The 26,222-nt window shown below is 40.0% G+C and overlaps 2 protein-coding genes across 2 annotated transcripts in view; both read left to right on the plus strand.

Annotated features, from left to right (window-relative positions):
- Window positions 1–28: 28 nt before the first annotated feature.
- Window positions 29–3,288, plus strand: hmgn1a (high mobility group nucleosome binding domain 1a). Its single transcript, XM_079824430.1, has 6 exons — window positions 29–168; window positions 1,668–1,694; window positions 1,805–1,834; window positions 1,925–1,960; window positions 2,047–2,181; window positions 2,282–3,288. Exons 1-6 carry the CDS (start codon window positions 151–153, stop codon window positions 2,333–2,335), a joined length of 300 nt encoding a protein of 99 aa, XP_079680556.1. The 5' UTR covers window positions 29–150; the 3' UTR covers window positions 2,336–3,288.
- A 1,920-nt stretch (window positions 3,289–5,208) lies between these two features.
- brwd1 (bromodomain and WD repeat domain containing 1) overlaps window positions 5,209–26,222 on the plus strand; it is a 49,833-nt gene continuing 28,819 nt past the window's right edge. Inside the window, exons 1-19 of the mRNA XM_079824153.1 lie at window positions 5,209–5,444; window positions 5,548–5,606; window positions 5,705–5,734; window positions 5,937–5,996; window positions 7,510–7,660; window positions 7,764–7,859; window positions 10,227–10,387; window positions 10,476–10,697; window positions 14,849–14,949; window positions 15,048–15,118; window positions 15,226–15,326; window positions 15,430–15,470; window positions 21,069–21,170; window positions 21,455–21,608; window positions 21,747–21,881; window positions 22,534–22,662; window positions 22,780–23,005; window positions 23,736–23,918; window positions 24,054–24,237. Of these exons, the coding sequence (XP_079680279.1) occupies window positions 5,396–5,444; window positions 5,548–5,606; window positions 5,705–5,734; window positions 5,937–5,996; window positions 7,510–7,660; window positions 7,764–7,859; window positions 10,227–10,387; window positions 10,476–10,697; window positions 14,849–14,949; window positions 15,048–15,118; window positions 15,226–15,326; window positions 15,430–15,470; window positions 21,069–21,170; window positions 21,455–21,608; window positions 21,747–21,881; window positions 22,534–22,662; window positions 22,780–23,005; window positions 23,736–23,918; window positions 24,054–24,237 (2,255 nt within the window). The 5' untranslated portion in view covers window positions 5,209–5,395. The remainder of the gene's footprint in view (window positions 5,445–5,547; window positions 5,607–5,704; window positions 5,735–5,936; window positions 5,997–7,509; window positions 7,661–7,763; window positions 7,860–10,226; window positions 10,388–10,475; window positions 10,698–14,848; window positions 14,950–15,047; window positions 15,119–15,225; window positions 15,327–15,429; window positions 15,471–21,068; window positions 21,171–21,454; window positions 21,609–21,746; window positions 21,882–22,533; window positions 22,663–22,779; window positions 23,006–23,735; window positions 23,919–24,053; window positions 24,238–26,222) is intronic.

Consider the following 26,222-nt stretch of genomic DNA (forward strand, 5'->3'; position numbering starts at 1 on the left):
TCCGGTTCCAGCTAGTTTCTGTTCCGATAGAACATTAATGCTTGCTTCAGTGTTTCCTAGACCTGGTTTTTACACTTTACTTACCAGTGCGTAAGCTATTTTAATTTATTTCCTGTTTTTGTTCTGAAAGCATACAAGCTTTAAGCAGCCATGCCGAAAAGGAGCAAAGTAAGTTCCAAAATATTGGATATTTTATTCTGTTTTATAGTATAATTTTTTAAAAGCATGCAATAATTAAATATGCACGTATCTAGTAAGCTTTATGTAAAGTTATCTGAGTGTTTGCTGCATTTTGCATGTGTTAATTCGTAATCTAGGGCAGGCGAGTCGGTGGCATGAATCTGGCGCCTTTTTACTTAGAGCTGAGCAATGGTGTCGACTGCGAGAGGATATGTAAAAAACCAAACAAACACGCCACAAAGAGCATTCTCGGCTTTACTTTTACAATACAATCGTGTAGAGAATACGCAAATTAATAATCAGACAAAGGGGTGTAACCTCGTAACGTTTGGGCATGTTATTCCTCGTGGAGATGAGCTTGTCCTGCAAATGTTTTTCTTTTAACTGCGGTGTTTTAATATCTGTATAACCATATACATGTGCGTTTGGTTGAAGTTGTGTGTTTGAGGACATCGGGATCTTTGTTAGGCCCGTGTGGACCTGTAAATACATGTGTAGTTGTGTACGAATCCATATGGTCCTCGAGTAGGACACACACACACACACACCGTAGCGTCATGGCTGCCTAAACACATTTCAAGCTTTATCCGAACGAGTTTATCCCCGCAGGGTTATTTCATAATTACGTTTTCGCGTGACTAGCCCGTGTGTGTTTTTCATTTGACCTTTGAAGCGGACTTCGTAAAGTGGCTTAAGAAGTTTTCACCTCGTATTTAACTACTAAATTAATTCGCGTTCTCGACGCCTAAGCTGGTTTATGTTAACAAACTTAAAATGTGTTGTGTGTTTGCTCGTCGAAAGTGAGTGAAATGTGTCGGTGGAGGCGGAGCTTACGTTCCCCTCCCCCTTCGGCGCGGAATTTTTTCGTTATTATCGATAATAAATTAGCGATGGTGTTAATTTGCGCCATCTTTTAGTTCTGTTTACATTTTATTTTAATTTCGCTGCGTTTTCGCGACAAATTTAAGTACAGTAAAGGATTTGGATTGACCCCTCCCCCACGTTTACTTTTAGATTATATAATGGACCTTTTTCACAGACTGATGACGCGTTTTAACGGTCATCAGTATCGTAATTTCTGAAAATGAGTTTTTTCTTTCTGTTTTTTTAAATATATTTACATTAATAACACTTTACTTTGTATTATATTGCCTTTTGATAAAAAATAAAAAAAGTTAACTGATGGTAAAATTGACTGACTGCTGTTATCAATCTCTTTTTCCCCCCTTTTTTGGTTGAACTCTTTTTGAAAGTTGTGAATAGCTTTTCTTTTGTTATTTGAGCAAATGGGATAACAGAAAATCTATTTAATTTAGTCTCCCATTCACCAGCTGTGATTATTTCCGCTTCTTCTGAGAAACCCGGAAATGTTAAAAGAGTCAATAAAGCAATTGGATTGGTCCCCCTCCCCCATATTCACTTTTAGTGACCCCCTCAGTCAGCCATTCATGTACACATACTAATAGCTTCTGTTTCCTCTGGTACAGGCTAACAATGACACTGAAGCAGCTGGGGTGAGTTTGAGTCTATTACTGTTACACATATAACACGGTTTTGCATACAACTCTGATACTTAATGCTTGTTTGGTTTGTTGCCTTTTCCCATCTTTCCCTCATCAAACAGCCCAAAAGACGGTCCGAGAGACTTCAAGGAGTAAGTTGGTTTTGTCAGTCCTCCTGAGTTCATATTTACGCAATTACCTTTTTGTGATGCACATGGCTTATGCTGACTTCTGTTTTACAGAAACCCGATACGCCAAAGTCTGAGCCCAAGCCAAAGGTAAATCGGTTACCAAAATTAGCTTTAATGCTCGCAATGAACGCTATCTGCAATAGCTTAACCGTGTATTTTCTGGGCCATCACAGAAGGCACCTGCAAGGGGCAAGAAGGCTAAGGATGTAGAAAAGGCCAAACCAGAGGAGAAGAAAGAGGATGCGAAGCCCGAGGCCGAGTCTGAGGAGAAAACTCCAGCGGAGAACGGAGAGACCAAAGCTGATGAAGTAAGTCAGAACGATTATTCCAACCCACTGAGGTCTTGTATAATATTGCCTTCTCATTAGTCCGGTTTTATCTGTGGCTAAGGTTATTTATTTGTTACAGGAGGACAATGAAGAGGATGAAGGCGAGGAGGAGAAGGAGGGAGCTGCTAAATAACGTTGATTACATTTCACCAGAGCTCCCATACCTCTTTTCTTGTACAATACAGAGGAATATTTTTATTGACTATTTTCTAAAAAAAAAAGAAAAAAAAAGCAGGTTTTTTGTTAGTAGTTCAATATTAGAAGCTCATTTTATAGACAACTTTCAAGAGAAAAGCTTTAGAAGAGGGATTCCATCTTTTCCCACTCCAGTTTTTCCAGAAGAACAATTACAGTCATGAAACAACTAATGACTACTACTTATTCTTTTTTGACTCTGTTTTGTTTTTAAAAAAGGGAGGGGAGCGGAACAGGTTGCAACAGATAATGTGATTGTGCCATTTTTAACGTTTTAAAAATGAAATTTCTTGAAACTGGGAGCGTTTGCCTGAGACACTAACATTCCATAGGCAATGTGATGGACGTCTGTATGTAGCCTGTGTTGTCTGGGAAGGGGGTTCTATAAGGAAATGTTTTTTTTTTCTTCTTTTTTTGTAAGCTGTATTCTATAAATTGAAACCTCTTTATTCAAACCGTTTTATGAATCAACAGCTTTGATAATGATCCTGCTCACTAGTACTGGAACACTCATCAGATTTGTGATTTACATTGACTTGTCTCTGTGTGGTGATAGCATTGCAATAACATTGTTGTATAGCTGCTGTGAAAAGGTTTTCATAATTTCTATATGCAGTATGTGATGGTACTTTAAGAGGATGAAAAATGGAATCGTGTGTGTTAGCGAAGCTAATAACAGCTGTTACAGTGTTAAACATGCAGGTTGTAGCTGATGTTATAAGAAAATTACTGTAATTTCTTTCACGTGAACATGTCAGCAGTAGCTATATCACTCAAGGTTTTTAGGTTTAAAGTACACATGTACAGTTTCTTTTATTTCCATTTTTTATGTAGTTGTATCTGTAATGAGTGGTATGATATGCCAATAAAATGGGTGTAATTTCACCATGATATTTTGCCCTTTTGTTTTCCTTTCTATGATAAAATGGAACAAAATATTTAATATCCAACAGATCAAAATCCACGTGGAAGAGAGAGATGGAAAAGTAATTCTTCATTGACATTATCTTGCATTAGATGCATATCGTTTTTGTGTAATATTTAATATTCTATCATTGGCTAGAAAGGGCTCTTTGTGAGCTTATAAGGATATATTTAGAAAACATGGAAAATAATTGTCAAAATGTGTGGCAACCCTTCAGTCTCCTTTTCATGAATTTAAAATAATTTGCAATATTTCGATATTTTAAAATAAAAAGTACACAGACCTGATTATAAACTCTTTAAATCCTATATCTATTATAAACTTTTCATTGATGAAGCTGAGACTGGGAATCCTTATTTCACTGTTCTGCATTGTAAATGTTCAAATCTGCATTGTCACTGACTGATTTTTATTTGGGGGGAACTTGCCCCATTATATGCCCCCCATTCATTTTAATGGGTGTTTTGTATGTAGTGGGGATGGTCTCATCCCTTAATTTTACCCCATTTCCCATTAATTCCTATGGGGGTTTAATTGACCTGAGGGAATCTGCTAGGAGAGATTTGTTGCTATTTTTATTACAACCATAAAAACTCCTTGCATTCAGTCTGTTGTGTGTGTGTGTGTGTTCCAATTTCAAATGTGACGAAACTGACAAGGTCTTGCACCACTCCAATGAATAATTAAAAATTAAAAGAAAATACATTGCGGGTCAAAATTACAAAAGAAGAGTCAGAAGAACAATGTTTTCATTGTTTGTGAATCTTATCAAAGTTTTTTTTGTGTGTTTTCTTTTATAAAGAGATTAAATATCCATGCAATTGAATGGGGTTTTAGGATCTACATTATTGAAAGCTTTTATTTTCATGTCTTGAAGGTCAGGCTAAAAGTATGTGGCCAATATTCATGAACACCTCCGGTCGACAGTTTTGTAATAATCACCAACTATAGTGATTATCAATACTTCATACTACAACTATATAGGATTTTGATCTCAAAAACCAACTTGTATTAAAATACAATATGCTAAAAACTTAACTAGTTTCACTACAGTATATACATTGGATCTATAAATATCTGGACACTCAAGCTGCACTTAAAATGTCAACAAATATAAAAGCAAGTGGCCTCAAATTTATACATTTTGACTGTGTTTTACTTTTAACCATATGGTCCGATGATTTAAGTGGATGTATGTCAGTTTCCAACGATATAAACAATCAAGCAGTTGAGATTTGGTCTATCGCTTAACGTTAAAGAAGTGCTACATGTAGCTATGTGGCTAAAGTTAGATATCCAACTAGGCTATCTGTGATATTGTATATCTTTATAAAACCTAACAAGCTTGTTTAGCATGAATGGTATGCTTGCTTGTGCTAACTATTTAAAAGAAGTCACTTTGCTTGATATTTTGTTTTCTTTTATATGCAAATACATACATTTGTGTAGTGTATGAATACTTTCTGAGGCAACTGTTCCAGTATTTAAGGGGGGAAAGGGAGATGTTTGGAGAACCTCGGGATATGTGCTGTTTTTGTCAGTGGATTATTTGTGTAAATTTGGCACATTTATTATAATATACATCCCGCATGCACGTGATAATAAGTAGGGGGTGGTGAACATTAGTTGTTTGCATATTCAAACCATAGACTGTTTTAAAGACAAAAGATAAACGGTTCTACTGTCGCCATTCAAAGTGACGTCACGGGTTAGCCGTTTGTCCTTCTTCGAACGGGAACGCGCTTTGCCGTCGTTCTTCGAGGAACGGTTCGCTTTTGACGGCACGACAATAAAGGTTCGACCTGAACGTTGAACGTTTGCGTTTTTAAATGTCCGCGTGGCTTGTGTTTTGCTGAAGAAGACGAGCGGTTGCACCCCCTCCCCCTGTTTCCGCTGTGCGGGCGGAAGTAGCTGTGAGCTCAGGCCTCATACTTCCAATGGCGACCGAAAACTGGCCGAACAGAAAGCGGGAGCAATCGTGGAGGGGTACGAAGCGTACAATCAACATTAAATAATTATTTAATTTACAAACTACACATAAAGTTCGTCTCCAGACACCGTATTCTTTGAGCTATGGCCGATTCTGCAGCCAGAAATGGGAGTATTTCACCCCTTGAATCGGGTAAGCCACAAAAAGTAGCATTTAGGAATATTATTAAGAGGTACTTTGATGGTCTCTTTAACCTAAATCCAATAATGAACGATCTCGCGGTGTCCTTTCGCAGAGTTATATTACTTGATATCGCGCTATTTGAGCACGGGGCCGTGTCGGAAAGCGGCCGAGGTGAGTTGCCTTCAGTCGTCGAGACTTTAAAGCCAGTATTGTGTGTTTTAAATGATGCTCGTGTGGATCAAAACACAGCTCATTCTCATCTGTTGCAGGCTCTTGTGTGTGAGCTGGAGGAAAATCAGGTGTGTTGCTCGAGTACTTCATGTCCATCAGTGTGTGTGTGTGTGTGTTTGGGTCCCTCTTGGATTGAAACACGGATTCGGCGATACTCTACTTTTCATTATCTCTTTGCTTAAACTTTGTTTACCTTATACTTAATATAATTAAGATCACTTGATCGCTTTGCTTTCGCATTCCTCATTAACCGGCTTATTTTGTTGATAGCTCCTTCCACGTCGGCTGGATTGGGAAGGGAATGAGCACCCGCGAGCATATGAAGATTTGGTAAGTGTTTTGATTTTGTTTCTGGAGCATGTGCATGGCTTGTTTAATTCTCACACGTGTGTGTGTGTGTGTGTGTGTTTTGTGACCGATTTAGGCTCGACTTTAAATGACAGGCATCTGAACTCTTTCCTTCCGTTCTGTTATACATCCGTGATATCTTTGCCATCTTTGATTGGATCGTGTTGCGCTATTATTAGAGCAGTTCTTCGGGGTTCGGTGTGTTTTGACTGCTTCCCTATTATTTAGTGCTGTATTGCAGTTAAAGGCGGGGCCTCGGCGGCTTGTGGCTACGTCAGGATATTAAACCGTCCAATCAGATATCAGGATTCGGCGTCGGCTTTTTATTTTGCATGTGACCTGCGCTCTGATTGGCCGATAAAGGGACACGATTTGCATAAACTCCTTGCATTCAGCCGCATGAGACGGGCTTTTATTTATGTTTTCCTGAAGGGTCGCGACCGCAGTCAGTTATCTTAACCGTTTAAATGGACAAAATATAACAAGACAGCTACTTAAAATTGCAATTTAGTTGTCTGCTTGCTTGGTTAAAAGCCAGAGAAAAGATAAAGGGGAAAAAAATAGCAATTATAATTAAGTGTTAAGGACAGGTATTGCTATAAATCATAATCCAATATTATATATTTTGTTTTGATATTTTTTTTGGCCCACCTTTATTTTGAATGTTTAATATATACTGAGATTTAAATGAGTCATTTGATAATGCGCTTATTGCGTACATGTTTGTAAAGTACACATTATTATCTGTGAATCGTTTCTGTTATTACATCTATAATTACACTGTTGACCCTTCCCTTTTAACCCATTCTTAAACCTACCCATATCACCAGACCTGTCCGAATCTTACCCATATTTGACCCTGGACCACAAAACCAGTCATACAGGTCTTTTTTTTTTTTAAATGTTATTGAGATTTATACACCACATGAAAGCTGAATAAATAGCTTTCCGTTGATGTGTGGTTAGTTAGAATATGACTATTTGGCAGAGATATAACTATTTGAAAATCTGGAATCTGAGGGTGCAAAAAAAATCAAAATATTGAGAAAATCGCCTTTAAAATTATCCAGATTAAGTCCTTAGTAATGCATATTGCTACTAATAATACATTTTTGATACATTTACGGTAGGAAATTTACTAAATATCTTCATGGATCATGATCTTTACTTAATATCCTAATGATTTTTGGCATATAAATCGATAATTTTTACCAATACAATGTGTTGTTGGCTATTGCCACAAATATATTCCCGTGAGATTTATGACTGGTTTTGTGGTCCAGGGTCACACATCCCATCTCAATAGCAGCACACGTGTTTCTTCAATGCAACATCAACACAAGTACATTTGTTTCTAACTATTAATTTTTATTTGATGTAAGAACATGGCAGTTAAAGACACCTAAACCTTTTTTTCATTGGAAATGCATGACATTAGCAAACTAAGCGACTTTATTGCGTCCTCCTGGTGTAAAGATCTGTTGTTCTTTGTTAGGTTGCTGCCAACAGACATATCGCACCAGACCACCTTTTGCAGATATGCAAGCAGATCGGCCCGATTCTGGACCGAGAGGCTCCGTCTGGTGTGCCAGGAGTGCACTCTCTCCTGGGGGCCGGGAAACACTCTTTACTGCGACGGTCAAAAGGTGAGATCAGGCTGGAGCATTCAACCCCATCGACCTTGCTGTGAGTCTGTCAGTTATCCAAGTCTAAATGTGCCCACCGTCTGCCTGCTCTCCACATCTCCAGACTGCGGCAGTAGCAGATGGAAAGCCTCCACGTTCGCGGCCCTTCATAGAGGGAGACCACCAGAGAGGCCTTTAAACTGCAGGGATGCCAATATAGGTGAGTGCCGTCTGTTATAGTGTTGTCTGTTATAGTGTTCACCTGTAACAATTATTTTCAGCTTTTAAAAGCAAGTTATTTGTTAAAGGGTTAGTTCACCTGTAACAATGCTCAACAATGACAATTTTTTGATAAAAAATAAAAGGTTGCTTTATTTCTTTTATCCGCTTGAAATGGAAGTTGTGATCGTCTTTTCTTTCCTATACAACGAACTGAAATAACTGAACTGAACTTAAAAGAGAAAGAAATAGGAAAGAAAAGGAAAGATTGTGTATATGCTTGAGTGAAACGGTAGGGAAGGACTTCATTTTGTCCATCGGGAATTGATTGGATAGTTGTTTGCTTGCACGGAGCACACGTCATTGGAGAAGAGATGCGGTTGCGGGGGGAGGGAAGGTTTTTATTTTTCAAAACGTTTTTGTGGTGAAAGATTACGAGGGTACGTGAATTGATGTGCCTGGATAAATCACTTATAATAAACACTGCAATGTTTCATAAAAGTAAGATTTGTCCATTTTGATTTTGTCACCTCACTTAATTTTATGAAATTTAAATTATTTTCAGCTTTTAAAAGCAAGTTATTTGTTAAAGGGTTAGTTCAACCAAAAATGAAAATTGTGTCATTAATTACTCACCCTCATGTCGTTCGACACCCGTCAGACCTCCGTTCATCTTCAGAACACAAATGAAGATATTTTAGTTGAAATCTGATGGCTCTGAAAGGCCTCCATTGGCACAATGCACTGTGCACTCTCAAGACCCTTAAAAGGCACTAAAGACGTCGTTACAAAGTCCATCTCACTACAGTGGTTCTAAAATAACTTTATGGAGTGACGAGAATAGTTTTTGTGCGCAAAAAAACCCTAAATAACGACTTGTATAGTGATGACGATTTCAAAACACGGCCTCATGAAGCTTCGAAGCGTTATGAATCAGTGAGTCGATTCATGATTCGGATCGCGTGTCAAGCCGCCAAACTGCTGAAATTTGGCGATTCAAACTGCTTATTCGACTCACTGATTCATAGCGCTTCGAAAATTCATGATGACGTGTTTTGAAATCATCATCACTATATAAGTCGTTCTTTAGGGGTTTTTTGCGCACAAAAACTATTATCGTCACTCCATAAAGTTATTGTAGAGCCACTGTAGTTAGATGGACTTTGTAACGACGTCTTTAGTACCTTTTAAGGGTCTTGAGAGTGTAAAGTGCCATTGAGCCAATGGAGGCCTTTCAGAGCCATCAGATTTCAACTAAAATATCTTCATTTGTGTTCTGAAGATGAACGGAGGTCTGACGGGTGTCGAACGACATGAGGGTGAGTAATTAATGACAGAATTTTTGGGTGAACTAACCCTTTAAATAAAATTAGGGTTGCCCAGGACTTAAGATTGTCCTAGTTGACTCTTAGTCGTTAATTTTAGTCATTAGTCGGGGGAGAAATACTAAACCTTAATAATGAGGCTTTAAAATATAAATTTGAGTGTGCAAAAAGGCCTATTGCTTGCCGCAGTGACACCGGCAAACATTGCATGGACTTTTGTCAGATCAAAACGCCAACCTATAGAAACTAAAATACCAATACCAAAAAAAAAACAATTATGAAAGTAAAATATTTTTAAAATGTCAGGCATGAATATAAATTATAAACAAATAAGTAAATAGCCCATACAACGAACTGAAATACTTAAAAGAGAAAAATCAGTGCAAATGTAATCAGGCCGACAGACAAGTAGCCTTAACATCGAAGATCATAAAGCAAATAAATACATTATATAAAAATGAATAAATTATAAAATATAACAAACTGAAACACAATAGCAAACAACAATAGGGACTAAGGATGTTACGATACCAAAATTCCAGTAGTCTGTACCAATACCATCATTTTACGGTACTCTGTACCAATTTCGGCACCATAGCAAAATGTTTTTTTATATTTTTATTTAACTATTTAATTTTTTTAAAAATTCAATTCAATAAATGTATTTACCTTTATCAAGTAAACTTTTGACCGACCGCATTCCAATGCTTGGATTAGCCTGGACTTTTGTAATAACTCAGATTTTATTCGTCTGAAAGAAGAATGTCATATACACCTAGGATGACTTGAGGGTGAGTAAATTATGGGCTAATTTTCATTTTTGGGTGGACTATCCCTTTTAAGTGCGCTAATACTTCCACACTCCGCATAAACACTTGGATATGTGGCTAATAGTGTGCATTTACTTAGGTCAAATTTAGAGTAAGTTACTTGAGGTCGTGGCTATAATCATCCATCCCTGATCCACGTTTAATGCATTTTGACATCTGTCTTGGCTAAAAGAGGAATGAAATGTTGAGTGGATTTCCTCTCTGTCATTGTAGTGGAGGTGTGTCGAGGCAGAGAGCTCACAGGAGCTCAGCGCTTCAGCTCTATCAACCCTGTCAGCAATTATCAGCACATGAGGATGCACAGGAGGATCCTGGGACATCTCTCTGCCGTGTACTGTATCGCCTTTGATCGAACAGGTTCCAGGATTTTTACGGTGAGCATCATCAATCTCTTGGGTTTGCCCCCTGGTACTCGGCTCTTTGTTGTCCCGTGCTTGACCCTGTTCGTTTCCTGTCCCGCAGGGTTCCGACGATGCCTTGGTGAAGATCTGGTCCTCCTTTGACGGAAGGCTTCACTCCACTCTCAGAGGACATTGCGCTGAGATATCAGACCTCGCCGTTAACTTTGAGAATACCCTTATTGCGGCCGGTAGCTGCGACAAATCCATTCGAGTCTGGTGCCTTCGTACTTGTGCCCCAGTTGCGGTCCTGCAGGGCCACAGTGGATCCATTACCTCTTTACAGGTGAGAGTGCCGTATGACTTATCAGGGGAGTGCGATATCACGATTTTAGGTTGTGAATGATTTAAATGTCTCCATCTGTCTTTGAGGAGAGATCGGAGTATTGTGCTACAGTGCACATGCTATCAGTTCAGTTCTGGCGCCGCCGTCCCAACATCACATTTTTGGCAACACAGCATTAATGTAACATAGCACTTCTTCGTCACCATGAAAGTTTATTATTTGTATGTGTTTTAAAGGGGTCAGGAATTGAGAGATCAAATTTTCCTTGATCTTTTGACATATAAGTGGTTATTGTACTACAAAAACGTCCAAAAACAGCTATTATTGAAACCAAGCTCTGAAAACGTCTGGTTATGCGGGTTATTTATCTTCAACAGTGTCTCAGTTGAGCATTATTTATTTGTCTTCGGGCCGTCCTTAAGGCGGTGCGACTGGTGCTTTAGGCGGCCCCGTACCGAACGGAGTAAGGGTGACACCACCGCCCAAACACGATCGCAAACGAAACGAGGGCCAGACGTTCCAGTCAGACGTTCTATCTCTCGAAATCGCTTCTTGCTGTTTATGCAACAGTACGCAAGTGACTAAACAGTCAACTTCAGTAGTATGTATTAGTAGTATGAAAATAATAGTTATTTAAATTGTGATTAAATTATATACAGAATGCTCCCTTTACAATCGCTGAAACTGTCAATCAAACAGCGCAAGTTTATCAGTAACCGAGTTCTGGACTGGCGCCAAAACGTTATAATCAATTATGTTGTCTACACTGCACAATTCATCTCTTATTTGCATCACGTTTGCACTGTTAGTTATGATGAAAGCATTTGTGAGAGTTGCGATGCCGAGATCACTGCATTCATGCGCTCAACAGACTGTCATCGGGTACAACGCTCATCACTAGAAACCTTTCGTTCCATGGGAATAGATATAAATATAATGCCATAATCAACACTTTTCATGATTCATTCATCTTAACAGCTGTAATAGTAAAAATGTAGTACGTTTTTGAGAGTTTAACATACATAGTACTTATTTCATATGCAAAGATGTTAGCCGATCACAGCAGTGGGCGTTTACACTGAAGTCTCACAGCAGCCAATCACAGCAGTGGGCGTTTACACTGAAGTCTCACAGCAGCCAATCACAGCAGTGGGCGTTTACACTGAAGTCACACAGCAGCCAATCACAGCAGTGGGCGTTTACAATGAAGTCACACATCAGCCAATCACAGCAGTGGGCGTTTACACTGAAGTCTCACAGCAGCCGATCACAGCAGTGGGCGTTTACACTGAAGTCTCACAGCAGCCAATCACAGCAGTGGGGCGTTTACACTGAAGTCTCACAGCAGCCAATCACAGCAGTGGGCGTTTACACTGAAGTCTCACAGCAGCCAATCACAGCAGTGGGCGTTTACACTGAAGTCACACAGCAGCCAATCACAGCAGTGGGCGTTTACACTGAAGTCTCACAGCAGCCAATCACAGCAGTGGGCGTTTACACTGAAGTCACACAGCAGCCGATCACAGCAGTGGGCGTTTACACTGAAGTCACACAGCAGCCGATCACAGCAGTGGGCGTTTACACTGAAGTCTCACAGCAGCCAATCACAGCAGTGGGCGTTTACACTGAAGTCACACAGCAGCCAATCACAGCAGTGGGCGTTTACACTGAAGTCTCACAGCAGCCGATCACAGCAGTGGGCGTTTACACTGAAGTCTCACAGCAGCCAATCACAGCAGTTGGCGTTTACACTGAAGTCTCACAGCAGCCAATCACAGCAGTGGGTGTTTACACTGAAGTCACACAGCAGCCAATCACAGCAGTGGGCGTTTACACTGAAGTCTCACAGCAGCCAATCACAGCAGTGGGCGTTTACACTGAAGTCTCACAGCAGCCGATCACAGCAGTGGGCGTTTACACTGAAGTCTCACAGCAGCCAATCACAGCAGTGGGGCGTTTACACTGAAGTCTCACAGCAGCCAATCACAGCAGTGGGCGTTTACAATGAAGTCTAACAGCAGCCAATCACAGCAGTGGGCGTTTACACTGAAGTCTCACAGCAGCCAATCACAGCAGTGGGCGTTTACACTGAAGTCTCACAGCAGCCGATCACAGCAGTGGGCGTTTACACTGAAGTCTCACAGCAGCCAATCACAGCAGTGGGGCGTTTACACTGAAGTCTCACAGCAGCCAATCACAGCAGTGGGCGTTTACAATGAAGTCTAACAGCAGCCAATCACAGCAGTGGGCGTTTACACTGAAGTCTCACAGCAGCCAATCACAGCAGTGGGCGTTTACACTGAAGTCTCACAGCAGCCAATCACAGCAGTGGGCGTTTACACTGAAGTCTCACAGCAGCCAATCACAGCAGTGGGCGTTTACACTGAAGTCTCACAGCAGCCAATCACAGCAGTGGGCGTTTACACTGAAGTCTCACAGCAGCCAATCACAGCAGTGGGGCGTTTACACTGAAGTCTCACAGCAGCCAATCACAGCAGTGGGCGTTTACAATGAAGTCTCACAGCAGCCAATCACAGCAGTGGGCGTTTACAATGAAGTCTCACAGCAGCCAATCACAGCAGTGGGCGTTTACACTGAAGTCTCACAGCAGCCGATCACAGCAGTGGGGCGTTTACACTGAAGTCTCACAGCAGCCAATCACAGCAGTGGGGCGTTTACACTGAAGTCTCACAGCAGCCAATCACAGCAGCGCCCCTTCAAACAGAAGGTTCACATCAGAGTGCTAAGATCAGGGTAGGAAAAATGCCTTATTTCTAAATTGACCATTTTAGATGTAAAAATCACTCTAACATCATAAGTGCACCACAGGAAGCATAAAATAATAATAAAAAAAAAAATGCAGTTCATGACCTCTTTAAAGCCTCAGTTGTGTGCTGTTCTGACATAGGCTTTTAGTGCGTGTTCATGTGTCCACACTCAGAAAAGTCTCACACAGCGCCCAAGTACTGAACTAAATTCTCTTTTACGTATTATTGCACTTCAACTGCCAAATACACTTAAGGTTTACATAAACACAGTCTTTTATATCTTAAGTGAATATAAACCGTTTGGATGCGTGTCAGTAAGTTATGAGACACGTGTGTATTAGTATGTTAGATCCGCGCATAAGGTCTCAAAGTGATCGTCCACCCTTACTTTTCATGCTTTGTTTTTATTAATGCTGATTCAGGGGATGGGCTTGACAAGTGGATTTACCAGCCTTGTATTATATCTTACTGACCATGAAGTAGGGCTGGCCGATATATCACACAATATTGTTAGGCGCATCTCGTCAGTAAAGCCGGTTCCTTGATTAGTAGTAAATCGCCATCACCTGCTTTCAGATGGAGCGGCATTTACTACACAGAGCTGTAGTTCACTGACAAGCTGAGCCATATCGCATGAATTATGACGGACGTATCGCCTTAATTATGACGGACGTATCGCCTGCGATAATTCATGCGATATCGATTTGATGCGAAATACAATAAAAACATATTGTGAAATATTATTTCAGTTTGAAGTGACGGTTATCTATTTGAATGCACTTTATTCCTGCGACGCAAAGCTGAATTTTCAACATCATTACTCCAGTCTTTAGTGTCACATGACACTAAATTGCATTCTGAATATATGTAATAATAACATTCTGAAGTGTCCTTCAGAAATCACGCTCGTGTAAGGTTTTGGTCATATGGCCCACTCATAATCATGTGCATTAATCAGTATTACAATGTTGACCAAAATAATCGTGATTATGATTTTTGCCATAATCGAGCAGCCCTATTTACTAACGTAAACTCATCTGCACAAATCCTTGGGATTAAGTTAAAGTGAACTTTGAGTGCTTTGTGTAGTTCCTTCTCCGGTGACTGAACAGCGTGAAGATAGGATCATTCCATCTAGACTACAGCATGTATCAAGGCTGCTCTGTTTTCTTTAGTAAACGGGTGGTTTTCATGGTGGCAAAATGTGCGTACATTTTATGTGTGCTATGGCCTAAATGACACCTCGCTTTTACATAAGCCATGTTCTCTTACCCCTAATGATAATGCTTACTGTGGGATCTTTTGGTGTGTTGAATGCTGCTTATACAGGCATGTTGTTCGGTTGCTCTAACATGTATTTCTACTTCCTCTTTCTCTGTGTAGTTCTCTCCGTTTGTCAAGGGCTCCAAAAGATTCATGGTGTCCACAGGAACTGATGCAACGGTGTGTTTCTGGCAGTGGGATGTGAATAATAGCTGTTTCAGGTGAGGGTTCTCCGCCAAGTTAAAATGAAAATATGAGGAGTGGGTCTATTGTGCAGATCAGAGGTTCATTCTTCTTTCTTTCCTTTAATGTTCACCAGCGACCGTCCACACAAATTCACAGAGAGGCCGAGGCCTGGTGTTCAGACAGTCTGCTCTTCCTTCAGCCCCGGTGAGATGGGCCCAATGCTTGAACTACTGCTGGAGGGCTTTTTGTTTCCCTGCACATATATGTTTATATAAGGCTTTTTCAGTGTGCATTTGTTTCTCTTTATACAGGTGGCATGTTCCTTGCAACAGGAAGCACAGATGATGTCATCAGGATATACTACATGGGCAGTGGCTGTCCAGAAAAATTAGCTGAGCTTGACTCTCACACAGTAAGAACGGACGGTTTTTAGGAGTAGTTCAATAATCTACAGATTTTGAGGGAATGTCTTTGTATGGTGTGTCCTGATTCACAATACTTGGTTTCATTTTTAGGATAAGGTGGACAGCATCCAGTTCTGTCATTCAGGAGAGAGGTAATATTGGCGGTTTACTACAAACCAATTAATTTTTTTTGTTTTGAAAAGCCAAAATCATTGACCGAAATGGTTGTTTAAATAGCGCTAATCCCAATGAGCGTCTGTTTCAATGTGGATTAGCTACAACTGGTTAACGTGAGCTTTGTGGATGCTAAGGTTGGGTTGACCTATAGATTTTACAATTTTGTATTTTTTTTAATTAATGTGTTAGTCTATGAACTGTCTAGGCACAGTTCACTCAGTGTTTCAACTGCGGAAAGACATCAGTAAAACAATTTGTAAAAATAATTCTAGAGATGAGCATTTTGCTAAATATGCACTATATTACAGGGCCCCAGACTGTAATTTAGGTGCAGTTTAAATGCATCTTGTTTTTTTATATGAATTGATTTATTAAATAAATGTAATTGTTTATTCAAATAAAAAAACAAGATGCTTTTAAACTTACTGATGTCTTTCCGCTAGGGCTGCACTGATAATGGTTAAACTGATAATCACGATTATTCTATCAAAAAGGGTAATGTAGTTATGGCCATTTTGCATGTTTTTTACCAACCTACACTTCACCCAAAAGGCCTGTAGGTGGCACACCGACTTCATTTAACCAACTATGATAACGTTAGATGGTAAGTCAATACAAAACACATGGATTTGGTGAACGCTTTGTAATTTGTATTCACATTAAATTTCCAAAGCAACACAATTCGTTTGCAAATGAGACAACCCACAGATTCAGATTGCCCTGCAAATTCGTGAAGCAAAGGAACGATGCTAGGGACATTCTCAAATCAGGGTACCCGCGGGATCTTAAAAAATCTTAAATGTCTTTTAAGGCCTTAATTTTGATTTTGAATTTAAAGTCTTAAATTCGCTGAAGTATTAAGTTCTAGGTCTTAAATAATTTTAAACGGGTCTTAATTTTCCTACGTCCATGTAACGCTACCTCTTGCTCATTGAAATGCTCCCGCAATGTTTTAGAGAGTGTGTGTGTGTGTGTGTGTGTGTGTGTGTGTGTGTGTGTTGTTAGTTCGTTTTTTCGCTAGTGAGAGACCAACATGCATCTTATATAGCAGCCAATCAGCTTTCATGTTATTGGTGCGAGGCTCTTTCGGATTGTACCACAGACACATCAAACGGATTTTATTCTTCAGCTTCAGTTCTCCAGTTCTTCCAGTTCACGCGATCGTGAAAGCAAAGGCGAATCTTTCTCACCTGCCATCTCGTATAATGACCAAATAAAAGTTTGATATGCCCGATAGCACTAAACAAAGAGTCTAAAAAGCGATGGAAACCCCGAACTCATTCGCTACTGACACACGGACTGATGTCAGACTGGCCGCGGATTCTGCACGCGTTTGCCGCCTGTCAGCGCTCGCGCGAGTGTACCGAATCTAGGCTCATTCATAGATATATCTATGGGCTCATTACTGTAGGCCTTAAAGTGAAAGCAGCTCAATATAGCCTAGCCTATATAGCCCCCCCCCCCCGCCTGTGTCGTTAGTATTAATCAAACAACAACGACGGGGAAAAACAAACAGTAGCCTACCTAAACTAAAGCACTGTTTGTATCTGTATATGTAAGTTGTATTTATTTGTCCTATTGTCAAACAAGATTCATGCATTTTGTTTGTTTTATTGCCACGTGTGACTATTGTGCATCTAATATAATGATATGGTAAATGTGGCATCTTAATTATGAAAAAAAAAAAGAAACATGCATATTTCTGAAAATGACCACCACAAAATCAGTAATTTTGATCTCACAAAAAAATTGTATATACATACACACACACTACCGGTCAAAAGTTTGAGAACGGTTTGATTTTTAAAATGTTTTTTAAAGAAGTCTCTCCTGCTCACCAAGGCTGCATTTATTTGATCCACAATACAGCAAAAACAGTATTATTGTGAATTGTATTTATTTATTTTTTACAATTTAAAATAACTATTTTATATTTCAATATATATCTAAAAATAGAATTTATTTCTGTGATTCAAAGCTGAATTTTCAGCATCATTGCTCCAGACTTTAGAGTCACATAATCCTTCAGAAATCTTTTTTTTTTTAACTTTTTTTTTTTATCCATCAAAGAATCCAAAAAAAATGTTTTACACAACTGTGTTCAACACTGATAATAATCATAAATGTTTGTTGATCATCAGATCCTCATATGAGAATGATTAGTGATTTAGTGAAGGATCATGTGACACTGAAGACTGGAGTAATGATGATAAATTCAGCTTTGATCACAGGAATAAATGACACTTTACTATATATTCACATAGAAAACAGTCACAACAGAACTGTCACAATATTACAGCTTTTTTTATTTTTAATAACATAAATGCAGCATTGGTGAGGAGAATGTAAAAACATAAAAAATTCTTACCGTTCTCAGACTTTTGACCGGTAGTGTGTTTGTATATTAATCCTGATGGGATTGAGCTATGAGGAAGTGCAAGATTACTAATACTTTGTTCAATTTGAATAAATTAATTTTGCAAGTAATTTTGTGATTCTGCATTTCCTTTTGTACGTTTTTATTTTTAATTGCGTGATATAGGTCTTAAATTTAATTCATAATGGTCTTGAAAAGGTCTTAAAGTCTTAAATTTGACTTGGTGAAACCTGCAGATACCCTGTCAAATGCTTAATGTGAAAAATGCTTAAAGGTGAACTATGTAGGATTTTTGCAGTAAAATATCCAGAAACCACTAGGCCAGTGTTATATATTTTGTTCAGTTGAGTACTTAGAATATCCCAAATGTTTCCAACTATTTGTAAATCGTGAGAAATTGCTATTTTAACCGAGGAGCCGGGACGTGTGAGCTATGCGTGTGAGGGAGTCGCCTGTCGATTGCGTCATTTCTGCGTCACCCTTGGTTTCCGGATTTATTCAGTGAAACACTTTACTCTTACTGCAGTGTGAACAAGTGTCATAGCAGCCGCCGAGCGAACGTCATAACTTCCTTTTCAACACACTCAGATATATCTAATACGATAAACAGAGTTGCGTTACCTCACACTCAGCACTGGAAAAGAGGAAGTGGCGCCGGCAACCGTGTCATAATAAAAGTCCCGCCAGCGACTATGCCATAATAACAGTCCCGCTCTTCAATCGCTCCTGCGGCCTTGCTCAGCTCCACAACACTCGCTCCTGCTCTGCTTCACACTACAGTAACATTAATAATCGCATCCATGAACATGATTTCTGCCCGAGTCTTATCCTGACTCTTTTCCACCGGCTGTGAGGTGAAGACCACATGTCCCAAGATTCTGCGCTCAAATGTGGCGTCATCAAACTACGCCTTTGTTTTGAACAGGCGACCTCTAGTGGACGGAAAAGTTACATAGTGTAGCTTTAACGTGGCTGACTGCACTAAGACAGTGATATTAAAAGACAGAACTCCGTAAACATCATAATAAACCATACTGTACAGCAAAGCAGTAGAGCCCAGAATATGAACGCAATTCGTTTAATTGTTTTCCTCCCATAGAAAACCGTTATAAAGAAAAATAAAAGTCCTGCACGCTCGGATTTTATGGGCGTGCCGCACTGAAGACTTGGAAGTAAACGCCCACAGCTAGGATTGGATAAGATTTGCGTATTTAATGAGCTTCTGCTCCCCCTGTCAGTGAAAGCGTGTGGCAACCGGAATGAATCGCCCAGCCCACAGCCAGAGCTCGCAAAATGTCTTTATCAAACAAACCCAATGATTTATCTCTCGTCCACCCGTGAGTGATTGGAATTATATATTTTTTTATTAATGTTACTTGGCCCACCCGATTTGATGAATATAACCGCAAACTGTACACACACATACGGGCGCCTGTAATATAGGAATCCGAAAAGCTTCGGTGGGCGGGGCTACAGAATCAGGCGTTGTTCTTCTTCTGTTGAGGCGGCGCTTCACTACACTCTCACGTCACAGCCGGGCACAATCTGAGATCGATTGTTTGCTGGGCCTGGTGTCAATAAAAACTTTTCTTTGACTAACAAGGAAGTTTTCAGCTCAGGATATTCTTATATTACCATGACCTTTTATATATCAAAAGCTCAAGGGAAAGTTGATTTGCTATCGATTCTGCACAAACCAATTTTTCTGTATAGTATGCTTTATTAGTATAGTGTTTACCAAGTTTGGTCTTTTTAAAGGGTTCGTTCACCCAAAAATTATTCACCCTCATGTCGTTCGACACCCGTAAGACCTCCGTTCATATTCAGAACACAAATGAAGATATTTTTGTTGAAAGCTGATGGCTGAGAAAGGCTTCAGATAGGCCTCCATTGGCATTCAGTACATTTATACTCACAAGATCCATAAAAGGCACTTAAAACGTCGTTACAAAGTCCATCTCACCACAGTGACTCTACAATAATTTTACGATGCGACAACAATAGTTTTTGTGCGTAAAGAAAAATCAAAATAACACCTTTATCCAACTTGTTCTTGTCTTCCGTGTGTGCCTCCGCGACGCATGCACGAGAATATGACGCAGATCCGGCGTTCGGACGCATGACCCAGAAGCGATTCGTTTACAAGCGGAGGAAGACGCGCGTATATAAGCTGTTGAATTCTACATTGATTGTGCTTTAGGTCTCGGCCTAGTGCTCAAATTGGGAGCAAGTGTGCATTTCATGGATTCTATGGCGCTACGTCATATTCTCGCGCATGCATACATTTTCATGTTAAGCGTTTTAGAACGTCCCAGTGGTGATATCATTTTCAACCGATTCACATTATAAAAACTGGTAAAACCTTTAGGGACTTCAAAAGAGAAATGGCGAAACTCCAAATATTATTTCCAATAATTATAAATTATGTTCATTTTCCCAATTGAATTGTCACATAGGTTGCAAAGGTGCATTTATTCTTGGATATGTTGAAATTCATTCCTGAAGGTTTGATCATGGCAGATTCAGTCACACAAATAGTGGCTGTATGACACTTTCATTGAAACTCAAGAATTTTGCTGTGGAGATCGATAAACGTCAGCGCATATGTTTGTTTTCAGATCATCAGCGCTTCTTCCGCATTTAGAGAGTTGCCAGATTGCACCGATGAAGTAAAACACCGGGAGAAAGTATATCCTTGTACGGGAAAAACTCTATTTGGGGGATTTAAGCTCTTCGCATCTGGCAACCACAAGACTGCTAGTGGAGGCTCGTTACCAATGCAAGATAACGCAAATCCCAAAGAAAAAAACACTTTTTGAGGATAAATAACGAGCGGGCCAATATCGTGACGATTATTTGTAATCAAACGAGAGGAGGAGATATCGTTATCACGATTAAAATGCGATTAATCGTGCAGCCCTACTTTCCGCAGTTGAAACATTGAGTGAACTGTGCCTAGACAGTTGATAGACTAATAAATTCATTAAAAAAATGTAAATAAAAAATCTATAGGTCAACCCAGCCCTAGCATCCACACAGCTCACGTTTACCTGTTGTAGCTTAACCTCTTCTTTTCTTTTTTTTGGCTAAACATAACCTGTATTTCCGTTTCTGTAAATTTTGGTGCATTACTGTCATTTTACTTCAGTAAATTTCTTTGTGTTTCATATATCATTCTGTAATGTCTCTCTTTTAGGTTTGTGAGTGGCAGTCGAGACGGCACTGCTCGTGTATGGCGACTGCATCAGAGACACCAATGGAAGAGCATTTTATTGAACATGTCTGCCACTCTTCCAGGGTATGGGGACTCTAAATATTCAACTATATTACTGATCTGCCCGCATTGATATGATAATTGAACTGAGCTGGATGAAATCACTGTTTTCTCCAGAGCGGCTGTACAGCCGAATCAATTTCTGTTGCATTAATTTCCTGTTAACACTGTGAAGCTGCTTTGAAACAATCGGCATTGTAAAAAGCGCTATATAAATAAAGGTGACTATGGAAAGCCTCTGGAAAACACTAGTGTTTAATTGAGGCTGACTTGATCTGCTAATGAAGTTTCTTCCTTGTTTACTGAAGGTCTGCACCTTTAACAGAGGAAGAAAATTTCTTCAAACCCAAAGTCACCATGGTGTCCTGGGACCGCCATGACAACACGGTCATTACTGCCGTCAACAATTATCTTCTCAAAGTGTGGAATTCCTATACTGGACAGTTGCTACATATTCTTAAAGTAAGACCATTTTCCATTGCACAGATCCTGAGATGCACTTCAGGGATTAGTTCTGTGGTCTGCTACTACACCGTCATGTGCTCAGACCAGGTTAAGCATATAGAATGTCTGAATGAATCTCTCTTCACCTTCTCACAGGGTCACGAGGCAGAGGTGTATGTTTTGGAGCCACATCCCTATGACCCTCGCATCATGCTGTCTGCAGGCCATGATGGGAATGTCTTCATATGGGACCTCATCAGAGGCACTAAAACCATGCATTACTTTAATATGGTAGAGTATCCCAATGATCTTTCAGTATTGTGTCCAGAACTTGTACAGTCACAACAGCAAGTGTGCACTAGGGCTGCCCCCTAATAAATGTTCGTCAACAAGAAGACGCTTATGCCGAGTTCACACTGCATGAATAAAGTTCAAACAGCATTTTGATGCCGGCGATTTGATTTCACCCTGCAACTCAAGCAGTAGAAATGAATGTACAGGTTTCCAGACTCTTGCGGGAACCAATCACAGACTGGCTTATCCACCTGGCGGGTTTAACACGATGACGGATAGAGAAGTGATGGGTCGTTGCCCGTTGATCTTGTGGTCTGATTGGTTGAAGGACTGTTCAATTGCGTATGGAGTCATTTAATTTATGCTCATTTATCACGCCTCTTGTGCAGTAAAATATACATGGCAGACTCCCCAGACCAATGTTCAATCTTAAATTGAGCTTGGTCTGGAGATAGCCAGACAAGGGTCTATGCTGAATAAATTTTTTTTTTTTTTTTTTAAACAACCGCCAAAGGTTTTAAACGGGATCACAATAACAAAGAATATCACAATGCATCTGCCAATTTATTTTACAGAATATTACTGTAGGCCCTATTATTCATTTATTAGACATTCAAAAACATTTGTCCTTGTGGTTTTGTTGGTGTAGATTGAAGGTCAAGGACATGGTGCTGTGTTTGACTGTAAGTTCACCCCTGACGGGCATCGCTTTGCAATGACAGACTCTCATGGACATCTGGTTATTTTTGGCTTCGGGAGCTCTAAGCCTTATGAGAAGGTTTGTATGATTTCTACTTGAGAATTTAACATCTCTATTGCACCTGGTATAAAACAACTGAAGTTGCTAAATATACCTTCTCTATCTTTTTATTTATGTCTCCAAAATGATCCATAGCTTCCAGACCAGGTGTTTTTCCACACTGACTATCGGCCACTGATCCGGGACTCAAATGGGTTTGTTCTGGATGAGCAGACCCAGCAGGCTCCGCACCTGATGCCTCCTCCCTTCCTGGTGGATGTGGATGGGAACCCTCACCCTCCCAGATTCCAAAGACTGGTCCCAGGAAGAGAAAACATTGCTGATGAGCATCTCGTTCCTCAACTGGGTTATGTCGCTACAAGTTAGTTCCCTACTCTTGTCATAACATTGTTGTAATGTATCCCTTATTCACTGTTGACTGCTTTAGCATGCGGAGGGTTCACTGTGAACAGCGTATAGAAAAAAAAAAACATTTCAGAACCGGTTCTATTTTATTAAAAGAATTGTAATGCACCAAAATGAAATTTTACCAAAACTGAAATTTAAGTTAAGTTAAATATTTTTTTTTATCAAATTTACTTAAATATCAATACTCAATTAAAAACAGTCATTTAATTTGCACATACAATGTACATCCAGGCGGTTATCGCAGAATATCAGGACCCCCAATGCGGAGCAGCAACTGGGCACACAAGTAAATAATTAGACACACAATATTGATTTGAGTCTAACTATTCTATCAGCTCATTAAACGCAGAACTTGTGCAAAGAAGAAAAATCCTAACTATCAGCTTTGAGCCTATTCAGCTCTTTCTTGTTTATTACCTTCCCACTTATTAAAGTGTACAAAACAATAGTTATAGCAACAAGACGAACGCTTCGATAATATTACCTTAGGCCTACTGTTAATAGTGAAGTCCTCCGGTTTCATTTTTAGCCAAAATCGGAAATTCAGTTACATCTGATTTTAATGTGACATTGTTACTATTTATATATGATATATTTTAATTTTACGGCACATCTCTAAAAACATTATCATACTGAGTGCTTCTGATTTGCACCTTTGAGAAATGGCCTTCATCGTGTTTCAGGTGATGGTGAGGTCGTGGAGCAGGTGATCAGTCAGCAGTCTGCGGAGAGTGAGGAGGTTCGTCCCAGCGCCCTGGACTTTGCCATCCGCCAGCTTCAACAGCATCATGACAGACATGTTACAGCTCATGGAGAGGGTGGTGTTCCTGCTGCTGCTGCCCGTGTGCCTGGAACTCCCCGCAGAGGTGCCTATATATACATTGAACTCGTTTGGCATTTAAATCACAGCCTTGTTCTCTTAGACCAACACCTGTTCCGGTAGATTTGCAAATTGAAGCTTCAAAAAGTCTCATCTAATATACTTGTGTTTGATTGCACAGTGTCGCTGAACGATCGCATGGAGGTGCAGTCTCCACCTAACGTGGGTTTACGGCGCAGTGGACAGGTAGAGGGAGTTCGGCAGATGCACCAGAATGCTCCACGCAGTCAGATGGCCACAGAGAGGGACCTTCAGGCCTGGAGACGCAGGGTGGTGGTACCTGATCTTACGACAAGTGGCTACAGGTGAGTTTTATTTATTAATTACAATTTATTCTCTTCCGTTATTTTATCTGCGTACACATTAAGCCCCTTTATATACTCCTGGTGAAGTTCTAACATCGTTTGTCAAGTTTCAAATTCATATTTTGTCATTTTTAATGCCTCCCTTTACATATGTATGTTGTATTGTAACCTTAAGGCCTGTACACACCGGGACGAATATCGGCGCGCTTATCGCCAGTGTTTTTCGCACGTCTTGAGTGTTCCCACCCAAGCGATTTTCATTAGCATTAGCAGCTCATTTTCTTCTTTGTCTACTTACCTCTTCGTCGTATCAATGTGTGCTCGGAAAGACCGTTTTGTGCTTGAGCGCCACCAAGTTGTGTTTTACTGTCATTTCAGCAGCTCCAGGCACGTGAACAAAAACACTGATCTCCTTGGTCGGCCAGTTTTTAACGCACTGTGTCAAAATAAAAAAACGAACCACAGGTGGTTTTTTTTAAATGGCGCTTTTACGCCTGCCGTTTTGCGCGTCGATGTGCACACTCACATTGGCGCCCTTTGTTTAGTCACGAGGCGTTAAACGTCGGCGATAAATACGCGCGAAAATAGTCCCGGTGTGAACAGGCCTTTATGGTGTGTACACCAAATGCAAATGTAATAATTTGTGAGTAGATTGCGTACAGAGTCCATGCAAAGACGTGAATAGATGTGAATTCGCACCGGGCGAATGACGTGAAGTGGATGACGCGTTTGCCGCGAACACGTGACATTCGCCTCAAACGCACCTACCGCGCAAGTTGAAAAATTTTAACTCGAAAATTTGCATGACGCGTTGTCACGCAAGCCAATCAGTGAAGAGCTTATTGACAAGTCCGGTTTGACAGGTTATCAAACTGGGTCCCATCATCCTCAAGTAGCACTGGAAGCGGCTGTCATCTAGGTGCGTATTTTGGACTCTGTACACAACAGGTACTGAGCAGCAACAGTTTGAGATATCTCCAACGTGTTTGATAATGGAAAAAATGGCAGAAAGATATGTTGATGTGCATGAAAACACTCATCATTGAGGAGTAGGGCTGTCAAAATTTGCTCAAAAGACGTTCGAATATTCCCTCTAAAAAAAGCACGAATATTCGAACTATTCGAACATCTGGTTGCGCATTTTATCAATGACGCGCATTACGTCAATAACAGGACAAATTAATACTACTACATAACTACTTATATAGGTAGTCTATTTAAGTTTAAACATATTTGACAACGTATTACCTACACAAAAATAAGTAAATCAACTAATGGCTAAGACCGCGGACCTCAGTCTCTCTCGCCCTCACCCTCTCTGCATAACGGTTTAAATGAACAAACACATTTTTAGAGCTGATCAAGAGTTTTGTGCAAGCAATTTAAGGTCGCGACTCTTGTCAACTCAAATATAGCAGGCTTCATTCAGTGATTGAAACAAATATTAATATAAGTTTTACAGCATATTATTGAACGCTCCGAGCGAGCTGTGCTGTGGTAAACATGGAACTTTTCCTTGACATGAAACGGTAAATAATCAAACCAGTGGAAGCAGTGCATTTATCCTTCATTCATGCAATATCTATTCAGTCAGTACCTCGGTTCCATTGCTTGACAGAACTCCATGAAGCCTGCCCCATCCACGACACTGATCGCTCTCATGTCCTTACAAATGAACAAAATTCATTTCTCCGTTATGGCCTCTTGTCGTGTTGAAGGCCAGGAGGTTGTGGCGGGCAATGCAAAGTAAGGGTGGTCCAGTTTGCACATACAAATTAGTTGCTTACATTTACAAAACGAGCCTACAAAAGCATAAAAAAGCCCGTTTAATAAAGAAAAGTTCACGAAACTAAGTGAAAACTCACTAAAGTGTTTAGTGAAATTATGAAACATTTAGAGATCATAAATTGAGTTGTATAAGTTAACGTTACATTTCTACATACATTTTGTTCTCATGTCATCTCATGTCAAGTAATATTTTGATC

The sequence above is a fragment of the Gobio gobio genome (assembly GCF_949357685.1).
Source record: "Gobio gobio genome assembly, chromosome: 8".
Taxonomy (NCBI): Eukaryota; Metazoa; Chordata; class Actinopteri; order Cypriniformes; family Gobionidae; genus Gobio; species Gobio gobio.